General features: G+C 36.4%; 1 protein-coding gene across 7 annotated transcripts in view; it reads right to left on the reverse strand.

The window, feature by feature from the left end:
• NEDD4 (NEDD4 E3 ubiquitin protein ligase) overlaps nucleotides 1–23839 on the reverse strand; it is a 171244-nt gene that overhangs the window by 79461 nt on the left and 67944 nt on the right. For 4 of the 7 annotated variants that reach the window (XM_053593913.1, XM_053593911.1, XM_053593910.1 and 1 more), the window contains exon 1: nucleotides 19535–21076. The exons of the other annotated variants lie outside the window; for them this stretch is intronic. In XM_053593913.1, coding sequence (XP_053449888.1) covers nucleotides 19535–21076 — 1542 coding nt within the window. Of the gene's footprint in view, nucleotides 1–19534; nucleotides 21077–23839 lie in introns of those variants that run through there. 7 annotated transcript variants of the gene reach the window in all.

The raw sequence follows: 23839 nt of genomic DNA on the forward strand, positions 1-23839 counted from the left end.
TGAAATTATCTAGGATCTTCTTTGTTTATGGTGAACTTTAAACTTTCATTCTTCTAAAAGGTTAAATGTTTTCTTATTTTTGGACACATAGAAATTCTACAGCCCTTAGCAAATTTTACATCTTTTTTTTTTTCCTTTTGGAGACAGAGTCTCACTCTGCTGCCCTAAAGCTAGAGTACCCTGGCCTTAGCCTAGCTCAATGCATTCTCAAACTTCTGGGTTCAAGCAATCCTCCTGCCTCAGCCTCCTCAATAGATGGGCCTACACCCAACTACAATGCCTAGCTAATTTTTTTCCATTTTTAATAGATATGGGGTCTTGCTCTTGCACTCCAAGACCTCCACCTGCAAAGAGTGCTACCACACCCAGCCTAATCCTCAAATCTTTTTTTTTTTTGAGACACAGTCTCACTATGTCGCCTTCAGTAGAGTGCTGTAGTGTCACAGCTCACAGCAACCTCAAACTCTTGGGCTTAAGCCATTCTCTTGCCTCAGCCTCCCAAGTAGCTGGGCCTACAGGTGCCCGCCAAAATGCCTGGCTATTTTTTGTTACAGCTGTCCTTGTTGTTTAGCTGGCCTGGGCTGGGTTTGAAACTGTCAACTTTGATGTATGTGGCTGGCGCTGTAACCACTGTACTACCAGCGCTGAGCCTAATCCTCACATCTTTTAAGAGATTTGTACCTAAGAGACTGGTGTAGGGTGAGAATCAGGAGAGACCATCCCCTAAAGCAGTTTCAATTTGAGTTGTCTTGCTCTGAATTTCAGTTTCTTTAGGGTTCTTTACTTTTTAATTATCACAGACTTGTGAAAACAGATGCTATTAGCATGGCAAGTTTGTCTTTACATGCTTTAAAGTTTCATTTGTAATTTACTGTGAGGATTTAAAAATATAAATCATTTTTTAATATGCTACAGAAAAGAAGGGATCTGAAGCAGAAAAGGAGTAACAGGAATTGGAGGTTGTATAGTATCAAACATAAGTAGGATTTTATAATTATTTTCAAAGTTAAAATTTAATATATCCAACACTGTTAGAAGGAATTTATAAGTTCCTAAGCTAGATGACTATGAAAGGTGAGAAAAAGGTTTTGCATTTATTTCAACTTTCCTACCACTTCTAACATTGTTTCAGATTAATATTTCTAAACAAAGGAAAATAACAGAAGGACTAAATGTATAAAGTTATAATTTAACCGGGAGATGCCCACAGCCAAATAACCAATAAAAGATATAAAAGTTCTTCCTTTCAGAAAGAAAAGTATTCAAATCTTTTTTTTTTTTAATTGTTGGGGATTCATTGAGGGTATAAGAAATCAGGTTACACTGATGGCATTTGTTAGGTAAAGTTCCTTAAGTATTCAAATCTTGATTGAAAATAGTCACAGAGATTTACACTTCTGAGCTCTAATAAATTATATTAATTTTTTCTTTCTAGAAGTTATCTGCCAAACTATTAAGGAAAGGAAAAGGTGACGTGTGAAGAGATAGAAGCTAATATTCTCTGGAGAATTATCTCTGCAGCTTAAATCAGACGCTAATTTAGTAGATGGGTGCCACTGTTGCAGAAGATATAGTGACTTGAATTCTAAGAAACCAAAGAGCAGAACTGTGTAAAATCTCAGATATTTAATTTAAAAAGTAACTGTGAAAAGATGAACTTTGAAATGGATAACTGGAATACCATCACTTGAAAGTGATAAAGGGAAGCTGTATAGTAGCTAAGAAAGGTAGCCTGGAAGCTTTTGCTCCCAGCTTGGAGTTGCAAGATGCAGGTTGAACTTGTGTGTCAAAATCACTCAGTAGGCTTTTTAAAGACAGATCACTGGGCTCCACTCCCAGCGTCTGATTCATTAAATCTAGATGGAGACAGAATTTGCAGTTCTTTTAAGTTCTCAGGTGATACTAATGCATCTGGTCCAGCAACACACCTTTAGAACCACATCTCTATTCAGTTCTCAGAGAAAACCAGGAAGAGTAAAACCAGGAAAAAGAGAAAATGGCTCTTTTTCTTTCTTCTTTTTTTTTTTTTTTTTTAGAGACAGATTCTCACTTTATTGCCCTGGGTAGAGTGCTGTGTCGTCACAGCTCACAGCAACCTCCAACTCCTGAGCTTAGGCGGTTCTCTTGCGCCCACCACAACATCAGGGTATTTTTTAGTTACAGTTTGGCTGGGGCCAGGTTTGAACCAACCACCCTCGGTATGTGGGGCCGCTGCCCTACCCACTGAGCCACAGGTGCTGCCCATAAATGAGCAGGACATACTAACTCTGCCCTCGTGGCTGCCTGGGGCCCTGTGGATGCTGATCCCGAGAGCACACCACCCCTCTGCGTCCCCTTCTGAAGTTCAGCAGCCTGTGCTGGCTCCAGGGCCCTGCGATTAAAGAAACACTCAAGCAGAGGTGTGGCCCACAGGCTGCCCCTCCCACACTTTTCTATTGCCAGTTACGACAAGTATTATTAATAAAAAGATTGTGCACCTTCAGAAAAAAATGAGCAGGACATCTAAACATGGTCATATAATTGGGACACATTTGGTTAAACCAAGTTCAAAAGTTTATTTCCTATAGGACTTGAAGTAGTTAGATGTACTAGATATTCCGAGATACAGCATATGTCATTATACAACTTATTTTTCAGTGGGATGGGTTTTATATTAGGTATTTTATAGACTAGCGAAGAAAACATTTCAAAAATATTGGTCCAGACGAAAAGCCACATATTTCTTAGCACGGGATTCTAGGCCCTCTATGTTTATTTTTCCAACCTACCCTGCAGTCTTATCTATTAATATAAGCCTCCCTAATAGCTGAGAAAAAAAAAAAAACTTACATTTTGCCTTCACAAACTCACTCTGTAGCCTCTTCCTGGGAAGTTTCTTTCTAATCAATGCCTGCATAAATCCTATCTGCTTATGAGGCCCAGCTCAATGCCACTTTAATGAAAATTTTCCTGATGAGACTAAATTGCTAATTTCCTACTCTGTAATTCTCTTTTACCTTGTATCTATTTTAACATCTGTATTACAGTTCTCTCCCACTCTAACTACATGGTAAACTCCTTGAAGTCAACAAAAGTTAATGGCAGTCTTCTACAGCCAGGCTCTGTGCTAAGTGCGGAAGGGTGTTTCTGCTGTCACGGAGCCTACAGGCTTTCAGGGTTGACAAACATGCACATATAAACTAAACCACGTGCAAAACCTGTAAAGGAAAAGTACAAAATTCTATAGATGTACACCAAGGGGGTGGAGGAAAACTTATTCTTTGCTCTATTCCAATGTGCCTTGCCTTTTAGGTATTTAATACCTAGAGATAAATCTGTCTCGATTAATTCCTCTTTTGTAAAAACTACTTATTTAGATCTGAGGACGTACTCTATGATGTGGAGGGAATTCACCAGGAAGAGAACAGTAATAGTTCTAGCATTATAAAAATAAATAAGCAATTGTTACAGGAAATATTATATATCAAAAGTAGACAATATCAGATTTTCCTTGACTTTTCAGGCACTAGACTCTTAAATCCTACTTGCCCATTTCTAAAGGGCCAGTATGGTCAACAGAATTGGTGCTATAGGGCGGTGCCTGTGGCTCAAGGAGTAGGGCGCCCGTCCCATATGCTGGAGGTGGTGGGTTCAAACCCAGCTCCGGCCAAAACCCACAAATAAAAAAAAAAAAAAAAAAAGAAAGAAAAAGAATTGGTGCGATAATTGTAATGGCCTGCTCACATCCCTGCAATCTGACTGCCTCCTTCAACCTGGCCTTGAATTTAGCTTTCTGCCCCCATTTTGATAACTGGTAATGTGTGTGCTCCACACTGTGTTGCTAATTTTCCTGTCCATGTTTCTCACAGCTCTAAGTCTAATGTTCCTGGGTCATTTCTGGCTTTCCTGCTGCAAAGACTGAACTGAGTTTTCTTCTAGTTGTGGGAAGCTGTGCTCCACATACAGTGGTTCAAGCTTTCCCCTACACACTTGTCCCCAGCTGTCCCCAGTTGCCCCGACCACTCCTGCCCTCTAGTGGCCACGAGCCACACTCCCATCCTTGGCATATGGAATCCACAGCTTGGAATCTACACATAATTTGTCAAGTTTCACAGATTAGACCAGTGGTTCTCAACCTTCCTAATGCTGCAGCCCTTTAATACAGTTCCTTGGGTCACGACCCACAGGTTGAGAACCACTGGATTAGACTATTTTACAGAATCTGTTATTTAAGAGCCACGATTTTACAACCCTGATCTTCTATTGATACTACCCCCAAATTAAAAAATACATCCATGAGAAGTGAAATCTACAACTCAAGTGGATTTAGATTCTACTCCAATCTAATAGTTTAAATATGAGAATGTTTAAACAATTTTTTTTTTGCAGTTTTTGGTCAGGGCTGGGTTTGAACCCACCACCTCCTACATATAGGGCCAGCACCCTACTCCTCTGAGCCACAGGTGCCGCCCAATTTTTTTTTTTTTTTGAGACAGAGTCTTACTTTGTTGCCCTCAATAGAGCACTGTGGCATCACAGCTCATAGCAACCTCCAACTCCTGGGCTTAGGTGATTCTCTTGCTTTAGCCTCCCATGTAGCTGGGGCAACAGGTGCCAGCCACAACGCCTGGCTATTTTTTTTGTTGTTGTTGTTGCAGTTTGGCCAGGGCCAGGTTCAAACCCGCCACCCTCGGTATATGGAGCTGGCTTCCTACCCACTGAGCCACAGGCACCACCCTTAAACAATGTTTAAAAGGAAGGTTAAAAATAATTCCTAAGTTTTTCCATATGGTGCAAGTTGCAGCAACGTACTGCACATCATAGGAAGTCATTATTTAGCTCATCATCAGGTTGTGAGCTTTACTGCTGCAGATTCCAGCCATAATCATTAAAGGTTACTGAATCTGAAATTTATGAACTGAACTAAATTCTTTTCTGTGTATTAAACAGAAATTAACTATTAAACTAGCATTAATAAGGGTGGAGAACTCTGTCAATAATTCAAGATTAATCAAAGCTGAAGCTACAATCATTTCAACTTTCTGAACCTTTAATGATTTCAAACCATCCTGTATTCTTTGTCTTCTTTGCCTACACTGCTCTATCAAAACTTAGGCGAATGTCTTCTACTTTTTTTTGTATTTTGCAACAAAAGACATTTTAAAAGCACAATCTGTTTCTTATAATATTTTCAATAGTCATTTCCCTATGATCAACAGATAGTATTAAGCACGATTGACGCACAATGATCAGTGAAAACAAAGATCTGGTCTCAGTGCAATGAACACAGGGTATATAAAGGTTGTACAGATGGCCAAAGAGTATTTCTAAACAAACAAAATAATTATCTAATAATTCCCAAAGTAGTTTTTCTTCCTCTTCTCCTTTTGTTGTAAACATTGGGGCAAGACTACCTTAGGTAATGGTAGAATAAAATGTTTTCTCTAACAATTTTTACTTTTTGAAATGATTAACATTTTCTCAGCTTTTAAAAAAACGTCAGAAGTACAAATTGATTATTCTTATAATTCAATTACCTGGTTTTCTGATCAAACCTAAGTTTAGCTGATCTATAAATAGCTTTTAAGATTTCCCTTCGGGTTGAAAACGCATGTAATTTTTACTGAAAAATGTATCAATGAAAACAGGAAATAAAAGAAGGGAAGTAGGTTACTGTTGTTTAAGAAAACAAGAACTCAATGGATCCCTTTAAAACCAACATTTTTCTTGCCTAAGCATGAAGGCGGGTCCAGGGGAGGAAAATAAGGCCAGTGGGATGCGGCTCCACTCCCTCAGCCACAAGCATCAAATACTGCAGCTTTAGGCGTCTCCCTTCACCCAGTGGGGCAGCTGCGGGAGAATCAGTGCCTTGGGGGCAGGAATCTAGTTCTAGAATCTAGAGGAATCCTGTCCCATAAAACTTCCCACAATAATGGAAATGGCATCTGTGCTGCCCAAGGCAGGTGCCACTAATTACATGTAGCTATTAGCACTTGAAATGTGTCTAGTACAAAAGAGGTTCTGAGTTTCAAATCTGATTTATTTTTTTGAGACAGAATCAGAATCTCAGTCTGGCATCATAGCTTCCAGCAACCTTAAACTCTTGGGCTTCAGCAACATAAGCACCTACCACTATGCCTGGCTAGTTTTTTTTTTTTATTTTTAGTAGAGGTGGGGGGTCACTCTTGCTCAGCCCAGTCTGGAACTCCTGAGTTCAAATAATCCACTCCCCTCAGCCTCCCAGAGTTCTAGGATTCCAGGCATGAGCCTTGGCACTGGCCATCTGATTTAACTTAAATTAATTTAAATCTCAATGGCCACATGTGGCTACTGGCTCCTACACTGGACGGTGGCATTTTAGGAAAATTTTCAGTAAGATAATACTTTATGGTTTTAGTTCTTAGTTTTTGCCATCTCTGGGATTCAGATGTGTTCTCAGGGCTGACTGACTCCCCACCACACTGTATTCAGAATCATGACTCCATTTTTTTCTCTTTTTAACTAGGTTGGTCTATCCTAGCAAGGGAAAGGCTGAGATAAGCTTTATTAGGATGCTTCCAGGAAAGAACCCATCCCAGGAAAGGAGGGAGAAGCACAACCCAGTGGGACATAGTAGTACCCCAAAATGACAATGATGTCCTGCCTGGAAACACGGCCTGGATTTCTCAGGCCTGCTTGGGAGCCATCCTATGGGAACCCAGAAATACCGAAGAGTACTTTATAGCTGCGTGTGATCTTGTGTGAGAAGAAAAGAAGGGCCCAGTCAGTGAAATTTGGGTTATAATTGTCATTTTGTCTCCATTGGTCCCCGCAGGCTGGTAAAGCTTGGGAAATTTAAATTATATGTAGTGAGTAAACAGATTTGATTGTCTTGTTTCAGAGTTGTGATATCAGCCTATTTCAGCAGTTTTACCACCTGTCTGATAATATTTACAAGTACCACTCCAGACTAATACCCAAATTAACTTTAGAAGGTTAAAAAGAAAAAAATCCTAAGACCCAAAGGCATAATTACTTTCAGTAAAGGATAAGTCTTTTTAAAAACCACAAAATCAGCTTGCTTATATGAATCATATAAAATTGGGTTTTCATGTATGTCCCAAAGAGAGTAATTATGTAAATATAAAACTATAATAGCCGAATTACTTTGGTTTTATCCTATCAACATGGGCAACTAACCATTTCAGTATAAAGATAAATGAGCATACTAGGGTATGTTTCCTTTTGTAAATACAATATTTTGTTGAAAACATAAAACATAGATAATAGATGATTCTATACCTAAAGATGAAGAATGAAACCAATTTATAATAGTGGTTTTTATAAAATAAAGTGTTTATTTTAATGTCTTCGCATATAATAAACGCATTTACATGAAAACAATGTGGTTAGTGAAAACTGTGATGTCTTAACTCTTAGGACATCTAGAATTCTTTATAAACTGAAGAGAAAAAAAACCTACCATTCTATGTCTAGAAGCTGGTTCTAACAATGAGTAAATATTTTCAGTGAGGGATAAAAACACAAAAGGGTTAGCTTTAGAATTACTAAAAATTGCATATTTTATGTGAGCTTGTGGCCCACGTATAGGACTTTCCGGCTGCTAATAACCTCTTGTTAATTTTCTTATTTAATTTTAATAATAGTTCCTATTTTTGTCCTCCTTAGTAGATCTTGTATTTATTTATTTTTTGAGACAGAGTCTCACTATGTTGCCCTCGGTAGTGCTGTTGTGTCATAGCTCACTGCAACCTCAAACTCTTGGGCTTAAGCGATTCTCTTGCCTTAGCCTCCCGAGTAGCTGGGACTATAGGTGCCTGTCACAACGCCCAGCTATTTTTTTGTTGCGGTTGTCATTGTTGATTTTAGCTGGCCCTGGCTGGGTTTGAACACGCCAGCCACAGTGTATGTGGCCGATGCCCCGCCCACTGAGCTACGAGTGCCGCTATAGATCTTGTCTTGACATGGTTTTGTCTCCAAGAATATATATACATGTATAATCAAGATTTGTGAATCTAAGTAAAAAGAATTGTGGTTTTAAGCTTTTCATCAAGCTTTAGAAAAGCCATATTCTTTTGAAAATATACCTTGATCTTTGCTTCAGAGTCTTAGCAAGAAGTGCTTACCCAGATCAGTAGTCTATATATTTTTACTTTTTAATAATGTGTTATCATGCATTTCCTATTACTAAATGGTTTGGTTCTTAATTGAATATATGATTCTGTTCATATAAAAAACAACTATTATGTTATGCATCGTGGTACTTCACAGTTTGCAATGTGCCCTCAGATACTCCCACAACAATATAAGATAGATAATGATAACTCCTTTTTATTGAGCATCAATTATTTCACAAACATTTAAAATTTCCAATTCATAAAACAGCTCTGCAAAATTTCATAAATTTCCTATTTTAAAAATATGAAAATTAAGACCTAGAGGAGCTATAAGAGGAATTAATACAGCTATTTAAACAAAGAGTTTATTTTCAACTCTGCCCAGGAATGAGGAAGGTAGTATCTCAGATTTTTTTTTTTTTTTTTTTTTGAGAAGGAGTCTCATTTGTTGCCCTTGGTAGAGTGCCATGGCATCACAGCTCACAGCAACCTCAAATTCTTGGGCTTAAGCGATTTTCTTGCCTCAGCCCCCTAGTCGCTGGGACCACAGGCGCCCGCCACAAGGACTGGCTATGTATTTTTTTGTTATTGTTGTCATTGCTGTTTAGCAGGCCCTGGCTGTTTTTGAACCCACCAGCCCTGGTGCATGTGGCCAGCACCCTAACCACTGAGCAACGGGTGCTGAGCCCAGATGCTTGAGCCCTAAATTCAGTGTGGTGATTAAGGCTGAGATAAAGTATGATTAGGTGATAAATTCCAAGTCTGAACTTTTTAAGTTTTAGGTTCCAAAGGAAAAATCTCAATTACATTGGTAACAAATATATTATCAAGTTATCTGATTAAAAAAGCAGAAGATCTGATGGCAAATCATTGGCATACTCAGCCCCAAAGTGATGTGAACATTATAAAATAGATGAAGAATTACAGACACAAGTCAAAGGAGGATGCAACCCTTGAACATCACCAATAAGAAAATGACCTAGATGACTTAGAGATAGATCCAGTCAAAATAGTTTTTAATTACTGTCTATTTTGTTAAATGTTTGTTAATTGTCTAGTGGCTTTATATAAGTAAAAAGTACCTATCCATTGCGGGTGCATTCTGAAATGTTTATGAGTAAGATATAATGTATAAGATTTATTTTTTATAAAAGTTTCCAGAAAAAAAGGGAAGGAGATGGATGAAATGATTGACAAACTTGACATCTTTTGAAACCGTATGAGGCACATGTGAGGTTCATTGCGTTATTCTTTCTGCTTGTGTCTGTGTTTGAAATTTTCAGTAATAAAAGTTTTAAAATATTTGAAAAAAAAAATAGGTAGCTTATAATGATATAGGTAGTTTATAGTACTTTTAAAGAAAAAGAACATGAGGATGAAATTCAAAGTATTCCAGGAAGTAAAACACATATTTGCTATTTAATCAATAAAAGTAATCACAAAGAACAAAGTAATTATAAACCTTGAGTCCCAGAAGAAAAGGAAAAGAAATATTTGAAAGAGAAACTGGTTCTCTAGTAATGTGTTCAATAATAATCCCTAAACTTAGTTTTCATTTAACAATGACAATTTTAAAAAACCCCAACATGAGCTACACTATATATTCTTCAGAGTATAAAAATTATTCATCAGATTGTGGTCAGTCTGTAATTCCAAACAGAATTTTTCCTTTAGATAACTTTTTTCTTTCTGATGCTATTTTTACCAAAATTACCAAGCAGCTTTATCCTATAGGATACTACTGCAGGATAAAGGTCCTTTGACTGCTTGTATAGTAGAAAGGTGTTTGAGAATACATGTTCCAAATATGACACTTAACAGAGTTAAGATCTTGAGCAAGTCATTTTAATTTTTCTGAGCTTCCCCCCTTATTTCTAATATGGAGATAATCACCATCTCAGTTTTTTGAAGTATAGCATATAAAATACATTAATTGCTTTAAACTTTCACAGATACATAGAGCTTAAAAAATATACTGAAGTTTTCTCCAAGTTAAAAATCAGAGTTGAGATTTCAAATCCCAGTGTCAGTGAACATCCCATATTAAACTCTATCAGTGGGCCAATATGGTCTCTTCCTCCTTATTCTATTTACAAATACATTTGCAGTAAGTTGATTCTCTTCCTCTGATAATAGACACACTTATTTACATTTACATGTATTGCTAACAATGTAAGAAGTTGAGAAATATGTTAAGGAAGTAACATTTTCTAAGGAATGTTTAGTCTTCCTAGGGATACACAGGCTTCTAGAAGGTATGCAGACAACAGGTATGAAAATAAGGCATCTCATAAATGCAAGTTAATTAAATTATCATGAGGACCTTCAGAATTAAGTAAATGTCACTTTTAAGCATCACAAGAATGGAGAAGCATGAATCCTATGTACTCAATTTTGATATGAGGACAATTAAGGTCACAGTGGGAGTGGGGGAAAGGGAGAGCAGAGAGAGGGAAGGAGGGAGGGGAGTGGGGCCTTGGTGTGTACCACACCTTTTGGGGGCAAGACACGATTGCAAGAGGGACTTTACCTGACAAATGCAATCAGTGTAACCTGGTTTATTGTACCCTCAATGAATCCCCAACAATTAAAAAAAAAAAAAAAGACATGGTTTACTTTGAATTAACTCAATTGCAGAACCTATAGAAAGAAATGACCTTTACTGATAGTTTGTCACTAACTACAATTATTGGAAGATCCTTCTCTGGAGAAACAATCTGACCTCAGAAAAAAAGATACTGGAAACCCGTTTTCCCGAAAATAAGACAGTGTCTTATTTTAAGGTGTGCTCCCAAAGATGCGCTAGGTCTTATTTTCAGGGGACGTCTTATCTTTCCTGTAAGTAGGTCTTATTTTCGGAGGATGTCTTATTTTCAGGGAAACAGGGTAGTTGGAGGTCTCCCAACAGTGAAGCCCACAGTTGAAAAGCCCCATGTACTTACAGAAACTCCAGACAAGTCCATAGTGACTCATCTCAAATATGAACAACAGATACCTCAAAGAAAATGTCTCTTAATAAAGAGAAATGAATAACAATAAAAATAGTGAAAGGTACGGTGAGACTCTGTCTCTACAAAACAAAGTAAAAATAAAAAAAAATAAAAAATAGTGAAAGGATCAGCAGGAACCAGAGACAATGTAGGACTCAAACAAAACTTAAAAACCAAAACAAAATGTAAAGTAAAATATTCTCAGAGAAAACAAGAGATTGCATTTATGAAACAAGCAGGATGTTAAGAATAGTGAATCGTCACAAAATTAGAAAGAACTTTATAAAATCAAAATAACCGAAGTTTTAAAATTAAAGGAGAAACTTGGCAGAAATCTTCCAGGATGTAGAATAAGGAAGCCAAGAAACAGAAAACAAAAGTGAAAATTATAAGATCAATCTTGGAAGTATAAACTTTGGCTAGTAAAAATTCTAGGAAGAGAGAACACAGAGAAAAAGAAAGAAAATACTCAAAGAAATGACAAATGACTTTTAAAACAGGCACATATGTTACCTCAATAAAAATTAAACTTAATTAACAATTACAGAGGTGATCCTATGTTTCAATGGTTAGGCATCCACCTGCCTGGAGGAGGTATACGGATATAACTATATTTTATAGCATTGTTCTCTGGTTGTTTTCTATGGAATATGCTGTCTTCTCACTTCAGTTATAAACTCTTCAAATCCAGGAAGACTGTTTACCACTATAGCAGACACATATTCTATTTCTGATAAATACTTGTTAAACTCTTTGCTTTGAAGATGACTTGAGTTTCCATTAAGCTCTGTGACTCCTTAAGAGGGTTCAGTCTTTCAGCCTTGGTACAAAAGTAAAGGTAATTCTTAGCTAAAACAGTGACTTAAAACTCCAGGAACTACTCTGAGAACCAAGGGGAGTTATTTAAACAATGGACAGTGATAAATTTAGAGCTAGTCAAATGGCTTTTGTTTAAAGACAAAATCTTAAAAGTCTTTGCCCATTCAATCTTCTTTTCAGAAAACTTGATCCAAACCTCTATACAGACACACATTTCTACAGTACCAGTTAGTGGAATATGTAGGCTATGAATCAGACTCCACTGTGGAAACTTATCCTTGAGTCACGATCATAATATTCCATTGGCATCCACCCCAGGGACAAGGTATTCATTTAAGAGTGCCACCCTTCTCTGCAAAGGATGAAGCATCATGTAGCTCCCACTCATCCTCACAGTCATCACTGAAATATCCTAGTTTGGTTATCTGTTTGTGCAAGGCTGTCTGGTCACTCTCACCTATCAGGATTCCATAGTCATTTCTGCCCTATCCCAAAGGGCCCCTGGCTTAATTTGCTAATTTAATAAATATTTACTGAATGGCTATTTCGAGCTAGGAACTATTCTAGCGCAAAACAGTTAAGGACACAAAAAAGTCCCTGACCCAGGAAATTATATTCTAGAAAATTAAAGCCCAGAAAGGATTATCCATTTGCTTAATCCTATTTTCTAAAATCCTTCTCTGAGTAATTCTAGAGAATTTACATTTGCCTGCCTGTTGGACTATTTCTTTATATCCCCAATCTTTAACTTTTTTTTGTTGCCATCTACAGCTAGTATCTGAACTATTAAGATATGTTTTAAATCATTTATTATAATGGCATTTCAGGGACTCACAGGACACTTCAACAATGAACTATTTACTGTTCTCATGAAAGAATGGGCTCATTCACTTTTCTAAGCGTGTTTGTAAAATTAGCAGAATGGGTATGATCTGGTAGCTTGTTAGAAATACAGAACTCTCAGGCCCCACCATAGACCTACTGAACCAAAATCTACATTTTAATATGATCTCCATGTTATTTATATGCACATGAAAATTTAAAAATCACTAATATGACATCTTAAGAAGCCATTCTCCAGTTGTGAGCCTTAATAAAGCATTTATTTATTTTACAAATAAAATTTGAGAGAAGTAATCCTAAATAATATAAGAGTAATATGAATATTTCATAATATTATTTTAGCTCTATCATAAAAGGCTACTTAGCTTTTGTTGGGGGACAAAAGATTAAAAATATGTTAAGAATGTTTCTGTACTTAATGAACAACTGAACTTAAAGACCTTTTCCATTATACCATCAATATCCTTAATATACATTTCTTTCTTTTTTTTTTTACTCTGTCACCAAGGCATTAGAGTTCATAGCAACCTCAAACTCCTGGGCTCAAGTGATCCTCTTGCCTCAGCCTCCTGAGTATCTGGGACTACACAGTTGCCCCCACAATGCCCAGCGGCCCAGCTAATTTTTCTATTTTTAGGAGCAATAGGATCTTGTTCTTGCTCAGGCTGTTCTTGAACTCCTGAGCTCAAGCAATCCACACGCCTCGGCCTCCCAGAGTGAACATAAATTTCTTTTTGCTCAGTAATATTAAATATATTTTTCTATTAGGTCAATCAAAATGTTTCAGAGTATTATGGTTTTATAATACCACTACATCAAGAGCAGCGGTAATCATTTCCTTCTCCCATCCCCCAGATATCCTAGAGCCTAACTGGAAGTGGCATAGATTGACTCGCGTTCAAGGTGCTCCTGCTGTGACGAGTCTGGAGTGGGACTACAAGGTATACAGACATGCCAGCTGCCTGCCCTTCCAGACTCTTGTCATATCCCAATAGTTCGGCTAAAGACAAAATTAGCAAAGACAAAACTGCTTTTCAACAACTGCTCCCATGTTGAGGGCCTCCCCCCAAACATCTCACTGAACTGAGACAGATCTGCTCACCCTATGTTTTGTAATTTTTTCTCGTATCTTGAAGTATTTATCTTCATCTGACAGCAGTCTTCCAATTTCACACCAGGGCAAACAAAGAATACTAAAACAGACACTAGAGAAATAGTTTGGGTATCTCCTGGCTATGCTGACCAGACAGATGGTTCCCTTTCCTAGCACTCATCTGATCTCTGTGCTGACCACCTTCCTGACCTCAACACCTCGCCTGTCCATGCCCAGAGACTCTGCGAAACCCCTTTTGCCTAAACAGGTTCCTGGTCCTGGCTTTCCCTGGTCTATCCTGTTCCCCCGTCACCCATGACATAAAGGGGGAGTGGATCCAGAGGGTGAGGCCTTCCAACAGTGAGCACACGGTGGGCTCCATTCACTATGAACAGGCCTAAAACACTGGCTTGTTTTCTACATGGAAGCGCTGTTTTGTTTTGTCTCATTTTAGTGGTAGGAGGGGGCTGAGAAAGTTAGTGTAATGCTGTCTACAATGAGCTGTGACAGCATAAGCCGTTTCAAGTTCTCACTTCATTTTCTGTTTTCCTCCTTTGATATTGCTGAACCTCCATTACAGTTTTCCCTGCCCATACTCACTTATTCCACAGTTCCAAGGTGAAAGAATGGAGGGCTACAACCTTTTCTTTGTTTTTGGAAAAGAGACTGCAGTTTCCTTGAAGTGAGGGAGTTTGTCTCATACAGCATACACATCTATAGACTGGGTTACACCCGGCCTTCTCTGTAGCAATCATTAAATCTACCTCAAGTTATCTCACACTTATTTTATAACATTTAGCAAGCAACTTGTGCTGACTCTTTCTGCTTCTTTACCTGTTTCATTTTTATTTCAACCCCACCTCCTCCACAGCCTCCTCTTGCTGAAGGACCTCCTATGTGCCACATCCAGGGGACACTGAAATTCTCTGTGGCCCGGCATGCTGTCCTCCTTCTCTTCCCTCAACTCCGTGATGCAGTGCTCGCCTGGCGCATTCTTGGTAGTCCCCAGAATTCGAATTTTCCCTCCTTTCTCATCTCACTGGATGCTTTCTCCAAATGGGTTCAACCCTACCTAAGGTTTTGACTATACTCCCAGTCTACCCCTCTAGCCCTCACTCCTCTCCTGAGCCCTGGTCCTGCATCTCCAACTGCACCACTTGCCAGCACACGACCAGGCAGCCTCTCAGGCACACACAAACTTAATCTGTGCTTCAGTCTTCACCCTCCCAATCTGGCCCCGTCTCCTGAATTCCCTGCCTTAGTCCATGACATTGTTGTTTGCCTAGTTGTCCAAGAAAAGATGGATTCATTTATAATACAGTGTCTAGAAAATTTATCTTTTAAAAATGTTAAAAAATGAGCACTTACACTCTCAAGTAAAGATCTCCATTGCCTGACTACTATCTCTCAGCAGGAGATGTGCTACTCTGTCTTTAGGACTCCAGTCTCCTTCCATCGGAGCACTCCCCCCATTCCTAAGCCACCCTTAAGCTTTAGCCTTAGGAGACCACAGACAGGGTGAGATCTTTCACATCTCTTGCCTTACATACTTCTGCTTAAAGCAGTCGTTCTCAATGGAGGGCAATTTTGCACCTTAGGGGACATTTAGCAATGTCTAGAGACTTGTTTTGATTGTCATAGTAGGGGAGAAGGGTGTTACTTGCACCTAGCCGGGGGAGGCCAAAGATGATGCTAAATCTCCTAGGGCACACAGGACACTACAGAGTGCTATCCTGCACAAAATGTTAATGGTACTGAGATTGAGTGTACCTGCCCCTGAATACCCTTCTTAATTTCTCTGCCCGGTGAACTCCAGTTCACCTATCAAGATGCAGCTCAGATGACACCTTCTGTGTGAAGCCTTTTGCTACTAACCAAGTCCCCTCCAGAAAAATACTGTCACTATCTCTCTCACTTTCTCATACACACATTTCTATTCTAGCACATCACACAACACGCTGGATTTCTTTTTGTTTACCAGTGTGTCCTTATTCTAGAGCTCCTATTGCTAGAAGCACCCCTCAATAGAGACTGTATTTTATTCATCTTTTAGTCCCAGTGCTTGCGACAGTGCCTAGAACTCAAACATGTGCTGGATGAATGAATTAAAGAAGACCCATCTACAGAGAACACAAAGTATTCTCTCTCAGCTCTCTGAACCTCTCTGAAATTAATGATTCCTCAGTCCTAAGAAATACACACACACACAAGTATATATTTTTTCATCAAATTTCTAAAACTGGTCATTAACATGGTAGCATCAGTTTCTGAGTTGATATTTATAAATTACATTGGTTATTATGGGAAAGATTAGGTGCTGTTCAAAATAAATTTAACCTAAAGTCTTTAAATAGTCTGCTAAATCAAATAAAATAAAGACTGGCAAAATAATGGAACACTAAAAGAAGCACCATATATTTTAAACATTTATTTTAGGAAGAACTAAATAAAGAAAAGCCTGAAATATATAATCTTAAGATTAGTGTTAAAGGCTTTGAAATAATTGACACATAAATGTTTTAAAGTTCTATTACACTAGGTTTAAGCAATTTACCTACCTAGGATTAAGTAACGGATAATAAAGACTTTTGTAACAAAAAGAAAAAACATAAAAGACATTTCTAATAAAAACATGCATATTTGTGAAGAAGAGAAGATAGGTATGAGCTTATGCAAAATGCTGAGGTGCATTAATAACAATTAATAACAGGATAAGGGAATCTGAGCCTTCTAACAACATAGGAGATTCAGGGAACAACAGATGGGGAAAAATAAAATAACAGAATAAAGTAACTACTATACGGGTTTTAGAAATCTGGATAGTGGTGATTTTTGTAACTGCACCTTAGTTCTTTAACCAATTTCTGACAAAATACTACAATGTTAAAATTTCAAATATTTATTTCCAGATAGAAAGCCATTACACAGCCCTTACAAAAGTAATACTGTATTTCAAAACGCACATATAATAAGCATATGCCAGTTATTGTCATGTTCTTTGCTATGCCTGAAATAAACATTATCATGTAGATGACAAACTCTCATCTTCATTCTAATTGGTAAACACAGAACAGAGCCTGTGTCCCAGAGACAGGTAAAGGCTCTCACCAGATTTAAAAAATGAGTCATTAATGACCTGCTGACTGTAGAGAGCTAGAAATTCAATTTTATTTACTAGAGACTGATAGCTAAACACATAAGAACGTGTAGCTCTCTCTGTGCTTTAGAAACCAGGGTCTCTGACTAAAGCAGTGATTTAATTTCATGGCTGCTCAGTACAGATAGCTGACATTACTAAATGCTACTCTAATATCAACTTGTTAAATGTGAATCCAGACTCAGCATATCAGAATACTAACCCAGACTAACTGGAGTCATGGGAAATATTTTTGGAGCTGTTTATTTATAAATGAGTTACAATATACCACTATAATTAGATTAATATATAATTATTGATAAGCACAGGATTATTTCTAAAACCCATTATTGTTGCCACTGATAGGTTTATAAAAAGCAACACTAGAATCTTCCTCACAAAACAAGTCTTTAATTTGCTACTTATTAATTAGACCAATTTAGATCTAGTATAAATTGAATTTAACTGTCATTATATTATTTATAATACTTTTATAAAGAGAAGTTGCCTAATAAACCTTAAAAGGAGGACAATTTAAAGCTCTCCAGCAAAGTGCACACTTCTGAACTATTCTACCAAAAAACAGAATCTGTACAAAGTCAGTCATTCTGATTATCACAAAAAATTTAAGTTAGCTTACCTTAGTATAAATAAAACAAAAATGTATATTTTTAACAAAAGGCATTTAATACACATTTCATTAAAAATACATTTGCATTTGAAAGTACCCTTTTCAAAATCATCAACAAAAACAAACTAGAGTATTACTACAAAATCAACTATTTTAAAGAATATTTCTATGGATATTTCTAGGTTAATTACTCCTTTCAGGTGAATTATTTCATTGAGTGTCAAATAAATATACAAGTAACATTAATGCAATTGGCAAACTAATATTTCTTCAGACTGTCATTTTCTTTCTTTCTTCTGGAGAAAAAACAGTTAACTGGATTATAATCTCCTAAAAGTTAGTTTTAGAAAAGTTTCATTTACTTTAGGAAGAACTAAATAAAGAAAAGCCTGAAATATATAATCTTAAGATTCGTGTTAAAGGCTTTGAAATAATTGACACATAAATGTTTTAAAGTTCTATTACACTAGGCTTAAGCAATTTACCTACCTAGGATTAAGTAACGGATAATAAACAAAAGACTTTTATAACAAAAAGTAAAATATAAAAGACATTTCTAATAAAAACATGCATATGAGTGAAGAAGAGAAGATAGGTATAAGCTTATGCAAAATACCTAAATATCAAAAAATATTTAGAATTAAATATTCTAAAACACAGACTGGAATTTGAAATTGGATCTTTTTTTCATCCGCAGTAAACTAGTTGCTTATATTAACATCTGGGCATTACTAACAATGATTATATTTACCTGATTTCAAGAGAAAGAAAATAAACTAGCAATTACTTAAGACCTTATTTATCTAAAGATACTTGTCCAGAAGTTTGCAAATATTTAATATATATATTAGATATTATAAAAACACAAATATATTTTTATCCTCCAAATTATTATTTATGGTCATTTAGAATTGGTTTAGTTAGAAAATTTTTAAAACTCCCCGGAATAGGGCAAGAGGTTTCAACATGGAAATTTAAAAACTCTATTTTGGCTTACAACACTTTAAATGCTGTGGAAAGCCCAAATAACATACATACATACATACATACATACATACATACATATATATATATATATATATATATATAAAACGTCTCGCCTACATGTCATTAAATTACTTATATAATAAAGCAAAATGACCAAAAAACAAACAAGGTAAATAGAAAATTAAGGGAAATGCCTAGAAATTTAAACCAAATTCAAAAATATGAAACTCAGAATTCAATATTGTTGGAAGAATGAGTTACATTTTGGAAGGAAGTATTAACTGGTGGCTAGAGAAAAATAGGGTGGAAACAAAATTCCTGTGGTTAACAGTATATACAAATGCAAATGCCATTTATTTTCCCTCTGCTTTAAACATGCAGCATTACATGATCTTTTTATAAATGATCTTTTTAAATACGTGTATTTCAGAGATATACTTCCTCTATGCTCATTTACAACAAAATCTTCACATTTTGATTTTTTGTTTAATATTTTAAACAGCATTCTATATTTTAATTCCTTTCATAATTATTAAGGAAAGTAAATAATTGTTTTTGAAAATAACAATAAAATAATGTAGTTACATACTAACATACTATGCCATTGAGAAAAATATATACCAAGATAAAATGCTGTGAAATAGATTGTTATTTAAAGCTGCTTTTACACCATAGAAAAGGTTATGGTTTAAATTACTTAGTAAAGTTTTGTTTTTTTTTTTTTTTAAGAATATGTATTTTGTACATTAGTAAAACAACAAATAGAGTGAAAAACTACTGGGGGATTTTCAGACCCATAGAGTTCATGTCTACAAAACACTTACTAGCTAAGGACTGAGAAACTATATAAAACTGCTTAGTTATACTAAATTTTAATCAAATATTATATTAAGCTATTCTATTATAAATTAACATTTACCAAGACCAAAGTAAACTTACCTTACAGGAGTCAGACAGTTCATTTGTGAAATCTCCGTTGCTGTCTCTTGATAAACTATCAATTTTACCTTCATTTCCGGATGCAAACTTTATGAGTAATTGAGATGGTCCCCCCTTAGAACAATTGTGCTTAAGGCTGGATAAACAGGAAATATTTGGGTAACTTCCTCCCAATGAAATACTTCTTTGTAAAATAGCATGGTTTTTGTTTATCTGTGAATTTGGTCTTTCCAACTCTCCACTGATATTTATTTGATAATCTATGTTTTGGGAGGATGGTAAGCATGCAGATGTCCTAGGCATGAGCTTAAAATACTCTGTATCAGAATTAAGGTTAATGTCTGACATCCCTGGGTTACAATCACCATCTGTTGTTTCACAATCTAACGTAGTGGCTTTCTGTTGGGTGAAATGCACTGAAACACAAGAATATCCTTCAGATGACTTTTCACTAACAGTCTGTTTTGGACTAGTATTTGAAATAACAATTTTCTTGTGCAATGAGCCCTTGACATGAAGTGGCCGTATGTCTCTGACTTCTCCAGGAGTACAAACTGTTTTAGATAATCGAAGTCCATTGACAGCTGTTGAAAGAAATCCCTTAGCACTTGTACCATCTTCATTATATGTGATTTCACCAGGAGAAATAATAAACTGGTGTGAAGTCTGATAGGATCCTTTGCTTGGAAGAGTACTCGTACTTGTTGGAGAAGTTGGTGGGGTATTTGAAGGACTCCTAGGAAAAATGACTAAGGATGAGCAACGTTTCAGTGGAATTTTTGCATTCCTGCTCACTGGCAATGTTATAATGTCTAATCCATGCTCCAGGTCATTCTGGACAAAGGGAACTGTACTTGTACTTCTTGAAAAAAATTCACATGGAGTAGTATTCCTGTTTGGCATATTTCTGTTGGAGGTGCTGTCAGAAGATAAATTTCTACCCAAAAAAGCATCATCACTTGGTGTAAAAATATAACCACTGCTGTCACTGATGACACTGTATGAACCTCCACTTGTGATACTTGCACATGACCCATAATCACTACCGTTACTGCTGTAAGATCCATTATCACTGGTTGAAAAGTTACTAAGGCTACCACTACAAATGGCAGAACTGCTTAAAAGGTTACCATCATTCACAGCATTCAGTTCATTATCGACCACAGCACTGCTGTAAATGCCATCCTTCAAGATACAAGTAAATGAAGCATCATCACCATCAGCTAAGACATTGCTAGACTGAACACATCCACTGTACCTTGTTGGCTGTAGCGAAATCTGGAGACAGCTGCTCTTTTTGTTAACATTTTCAGATGACAAAACAGATGATCTTTCCCGAGGCTTCACGTTTTCCTTTATTAACGGAGCTGGTGTAGTCTGTCTGGCAGTCAGCTTCATTTGAACAACATTAGATGTTGAAATCTGTGTTGGTCTTTTGAAGCACATGTGAACATGGCTATCCAAATCATCTCTGGAGGTTTCTGACAAAGGATAAGTATTGCTTCTTCTGGTTGCAAAGTGCAATCGTAAGCTTTGTGCCATTTGTTCTCATTTCCAAACATGTTAAGGGCTGAAAGTCATAACAAAGATCTCTGTCGGTAGACAAGCTAGAAGCAGCTGCACTGCATCGAAAGAAAAAATCATTTATGGTGCCTAAAAAAGCTATTAAGTAGTAGTCTTTATCCTAAGTAAAAATTAGATATCAGATATCATAAAAAGAAAAAGACGGCCCATTCCTGAGACTGATATTTCCAAAATGTCTTGAATCGCTTATAGTCCAAATGCCTTCACTTACAAAGCACTTGATTTCCAGCGACCTTTAAGCTGAGCTCAGCTGCAGCACACTGACTCAAACACAGCCAACCTTGTTTCAATTATACCTTCTCCAATTTGCATGAATGAGTAATACAAGAACAACAATCTTCTAGCATTTCAAGTTGAAACAGTATTTTTTCACTCCAGCTTTACTAAATGAACATTTAACTATGTGAATCACGGTGCCTATTCTTTCTCCAGCTGAGTTTGACCACTAATATTTTTACCCATAGGTATAGAATTACAGGAAGTTGGTAAGAACGAAGCCCCACGTATTTGAGTATCAAATCAAAGACTGAATTTCCTAATAGTGGCCATACTAGAAATCTGGTCAAGTTAGTTAATATAGGAAGGAATCTGGACTGTTAAGTTTTTTTTAATGAGTGAATTCAAACAGTTGTGTAAATTTGGAAATGTCAAAACTTTGAGGTGAATTAAAACGTTAGCACCAAATAAAATAGATAAATATCTTAGCTTCCAAAGTATATAAAAAGTGAAAGCTCACGGATAGAACTACAAAATTAGCCTGGTAATTCTATTGCAAAAATTGAGCATAGGTCTGAGAATTAAAAAAAAAAAAAAAAGTTTAAGAGAAGCTGTCACCAAGCATTTTCTCCTGTAATTTTAAGGCCTTTTCCAGCCAAGTAGTACAGTTTTTAAATGATGCCATTTATATTTTGACTATTAAAACTCTGCCAAGAAATAGCCTAAGCAAACATTCCACTAAAAATATATGCAGATTAGACAAAAAACTATACCCTAATATAGTTTGAACACACAGGATATTTTATTCCACTGTCTCTGCAGTTCATACACTTACCAGAGTGTTGTGGTAAGTAAAGAAGTCTAAAAAGGATTTAACACATCAAATAAACATATCTCAATGCCAATTCTGTTCTGAAAAACCCTAGGAGCTCTTTGCTGGCCCCTACTGGCGCTTTGAAACAATCCATTTAGCTGTTTGATACGTATAAAGAAATATAAACCATACTGCATATTTCTTTATATAAACAAAGTACATACTTGTTTACATTTTTGAGTACTAGCACTGCCCTAGCGGTGGAATTACTTAACTAGAGCTGATAAAGCTCCCACAGTAGAGAACAGTAGACTGTTTGTCCTTTTAGAGGTTGTGATTTTGTATAGCTATATTTTTCTGCTTTGTATTTATTTAACCTTTACTTTATTTTCAGTTTACTAGGCCATAAAACTTTAATATTTTAATTTCTCTCCCAAATGTCATAGACCAAGGTTGGTATTCTATTTGAAAGAAACAAATTTATTTTTAAATAATACTCTTGGGTATATTTAAACCCCTTACCTGAATTTTATAGCTGGAACTCCAGTAATAAATATATACTGGCTCATTCATAGGTAAGTAAAAGGTAAAATAGTTCAGTTGTTTACACCACATGGTACTACACCCAAGTTGTATTTTTCTAAGTTTTTTTCCCCCTAAGTAAAAGCAAATATGTAAAACATATACTCATACTTTGTTTAAAAAATAAAACTGCTTAAGATAGATTTGTTTTCAATTACAATTTTCTAAATAGTATTTTGATCAGTGAAGACATCAAAATAGCAATTTTAATAGGAACTTATTAAATTATATTCAACTGGAATGACATAGGACTCTATTTTAGAATGTGTACAAAATTAGAATTTTGGTTTTGTATAACCTATCTCCTTTATGATTTTACAGACTTCAGTAAATATTCCCTTACCATTCTTTTTCTTAAAGGAAGAGTCCTAATCATTTTACTTTGCCTTCTGAAGACTTCAGCTTTCTTTTGTGGATTCAGTGAGGGGCCTAATAACTCAAAGAATGGATCATTTTGAATAGGCTAAGATCTAACTGTTCATGCCTGTGGCCTAAAACTTGGAGTTAATAAGAAAATCTTCTCCAATTATTACTATGAAATAATGAATTCCAGCTATTTGGACAGGTAAATGTTTTCTTTTTTGCAAGCTTCACTAGAAGCATCAGTTTCATGTCTTCTAACTGGATTTTAAGCTTATAGTGTGTGAACCATCCAGCAAACATTTCTTCTGGTCCTCATGAGCTCATCGTAGGCACAAAGCAAGCACCAGAAAACATCAGATCACCAGACAGGAGATTGGATGAATGGATGGATGATGTCAGCACAGTCACTTTGCCTACTGCTTTCTCTCAGGATCTTTTTATAGGTTGATTCAGCTGCTACTTCTAAAGAAATATCAAAAAGCACTGCAGCTGAACAGAAGAAATAATGCTTGAAAAATTTACAGAGAGAGTTTCAACTAAGGAAAAATCAGGTAAGATAATCATATGCACTTCCTAGCACTATGGTCTAAATTTAAATTCTAGAGAAGCTGAATTGCATTGCTTAAGTCTGGGACTGCACAGAATCTGAACCACTATTGCAACAGTTGCATGGGAATCAGGGAACCTGGGATAAAACAGAGCCGCTCAGCCCAGCAAATGGCAAAAGAACCCTGACCTCAAGTAAA

This window comes from Nycticebus coucang, chromosome 6 (genome assembly GCF_027406575.1).
Source record: "Nycticebus coucang isolate mNycCou1 chromosome 6, mNycCou1.pri, whole genome shotgun sequence".
NCBI lineage: Eukaryota > Metazoa > Chordata > Mammalia > Primates > Lorisidae > Nycticebus > Nycticebus coucang.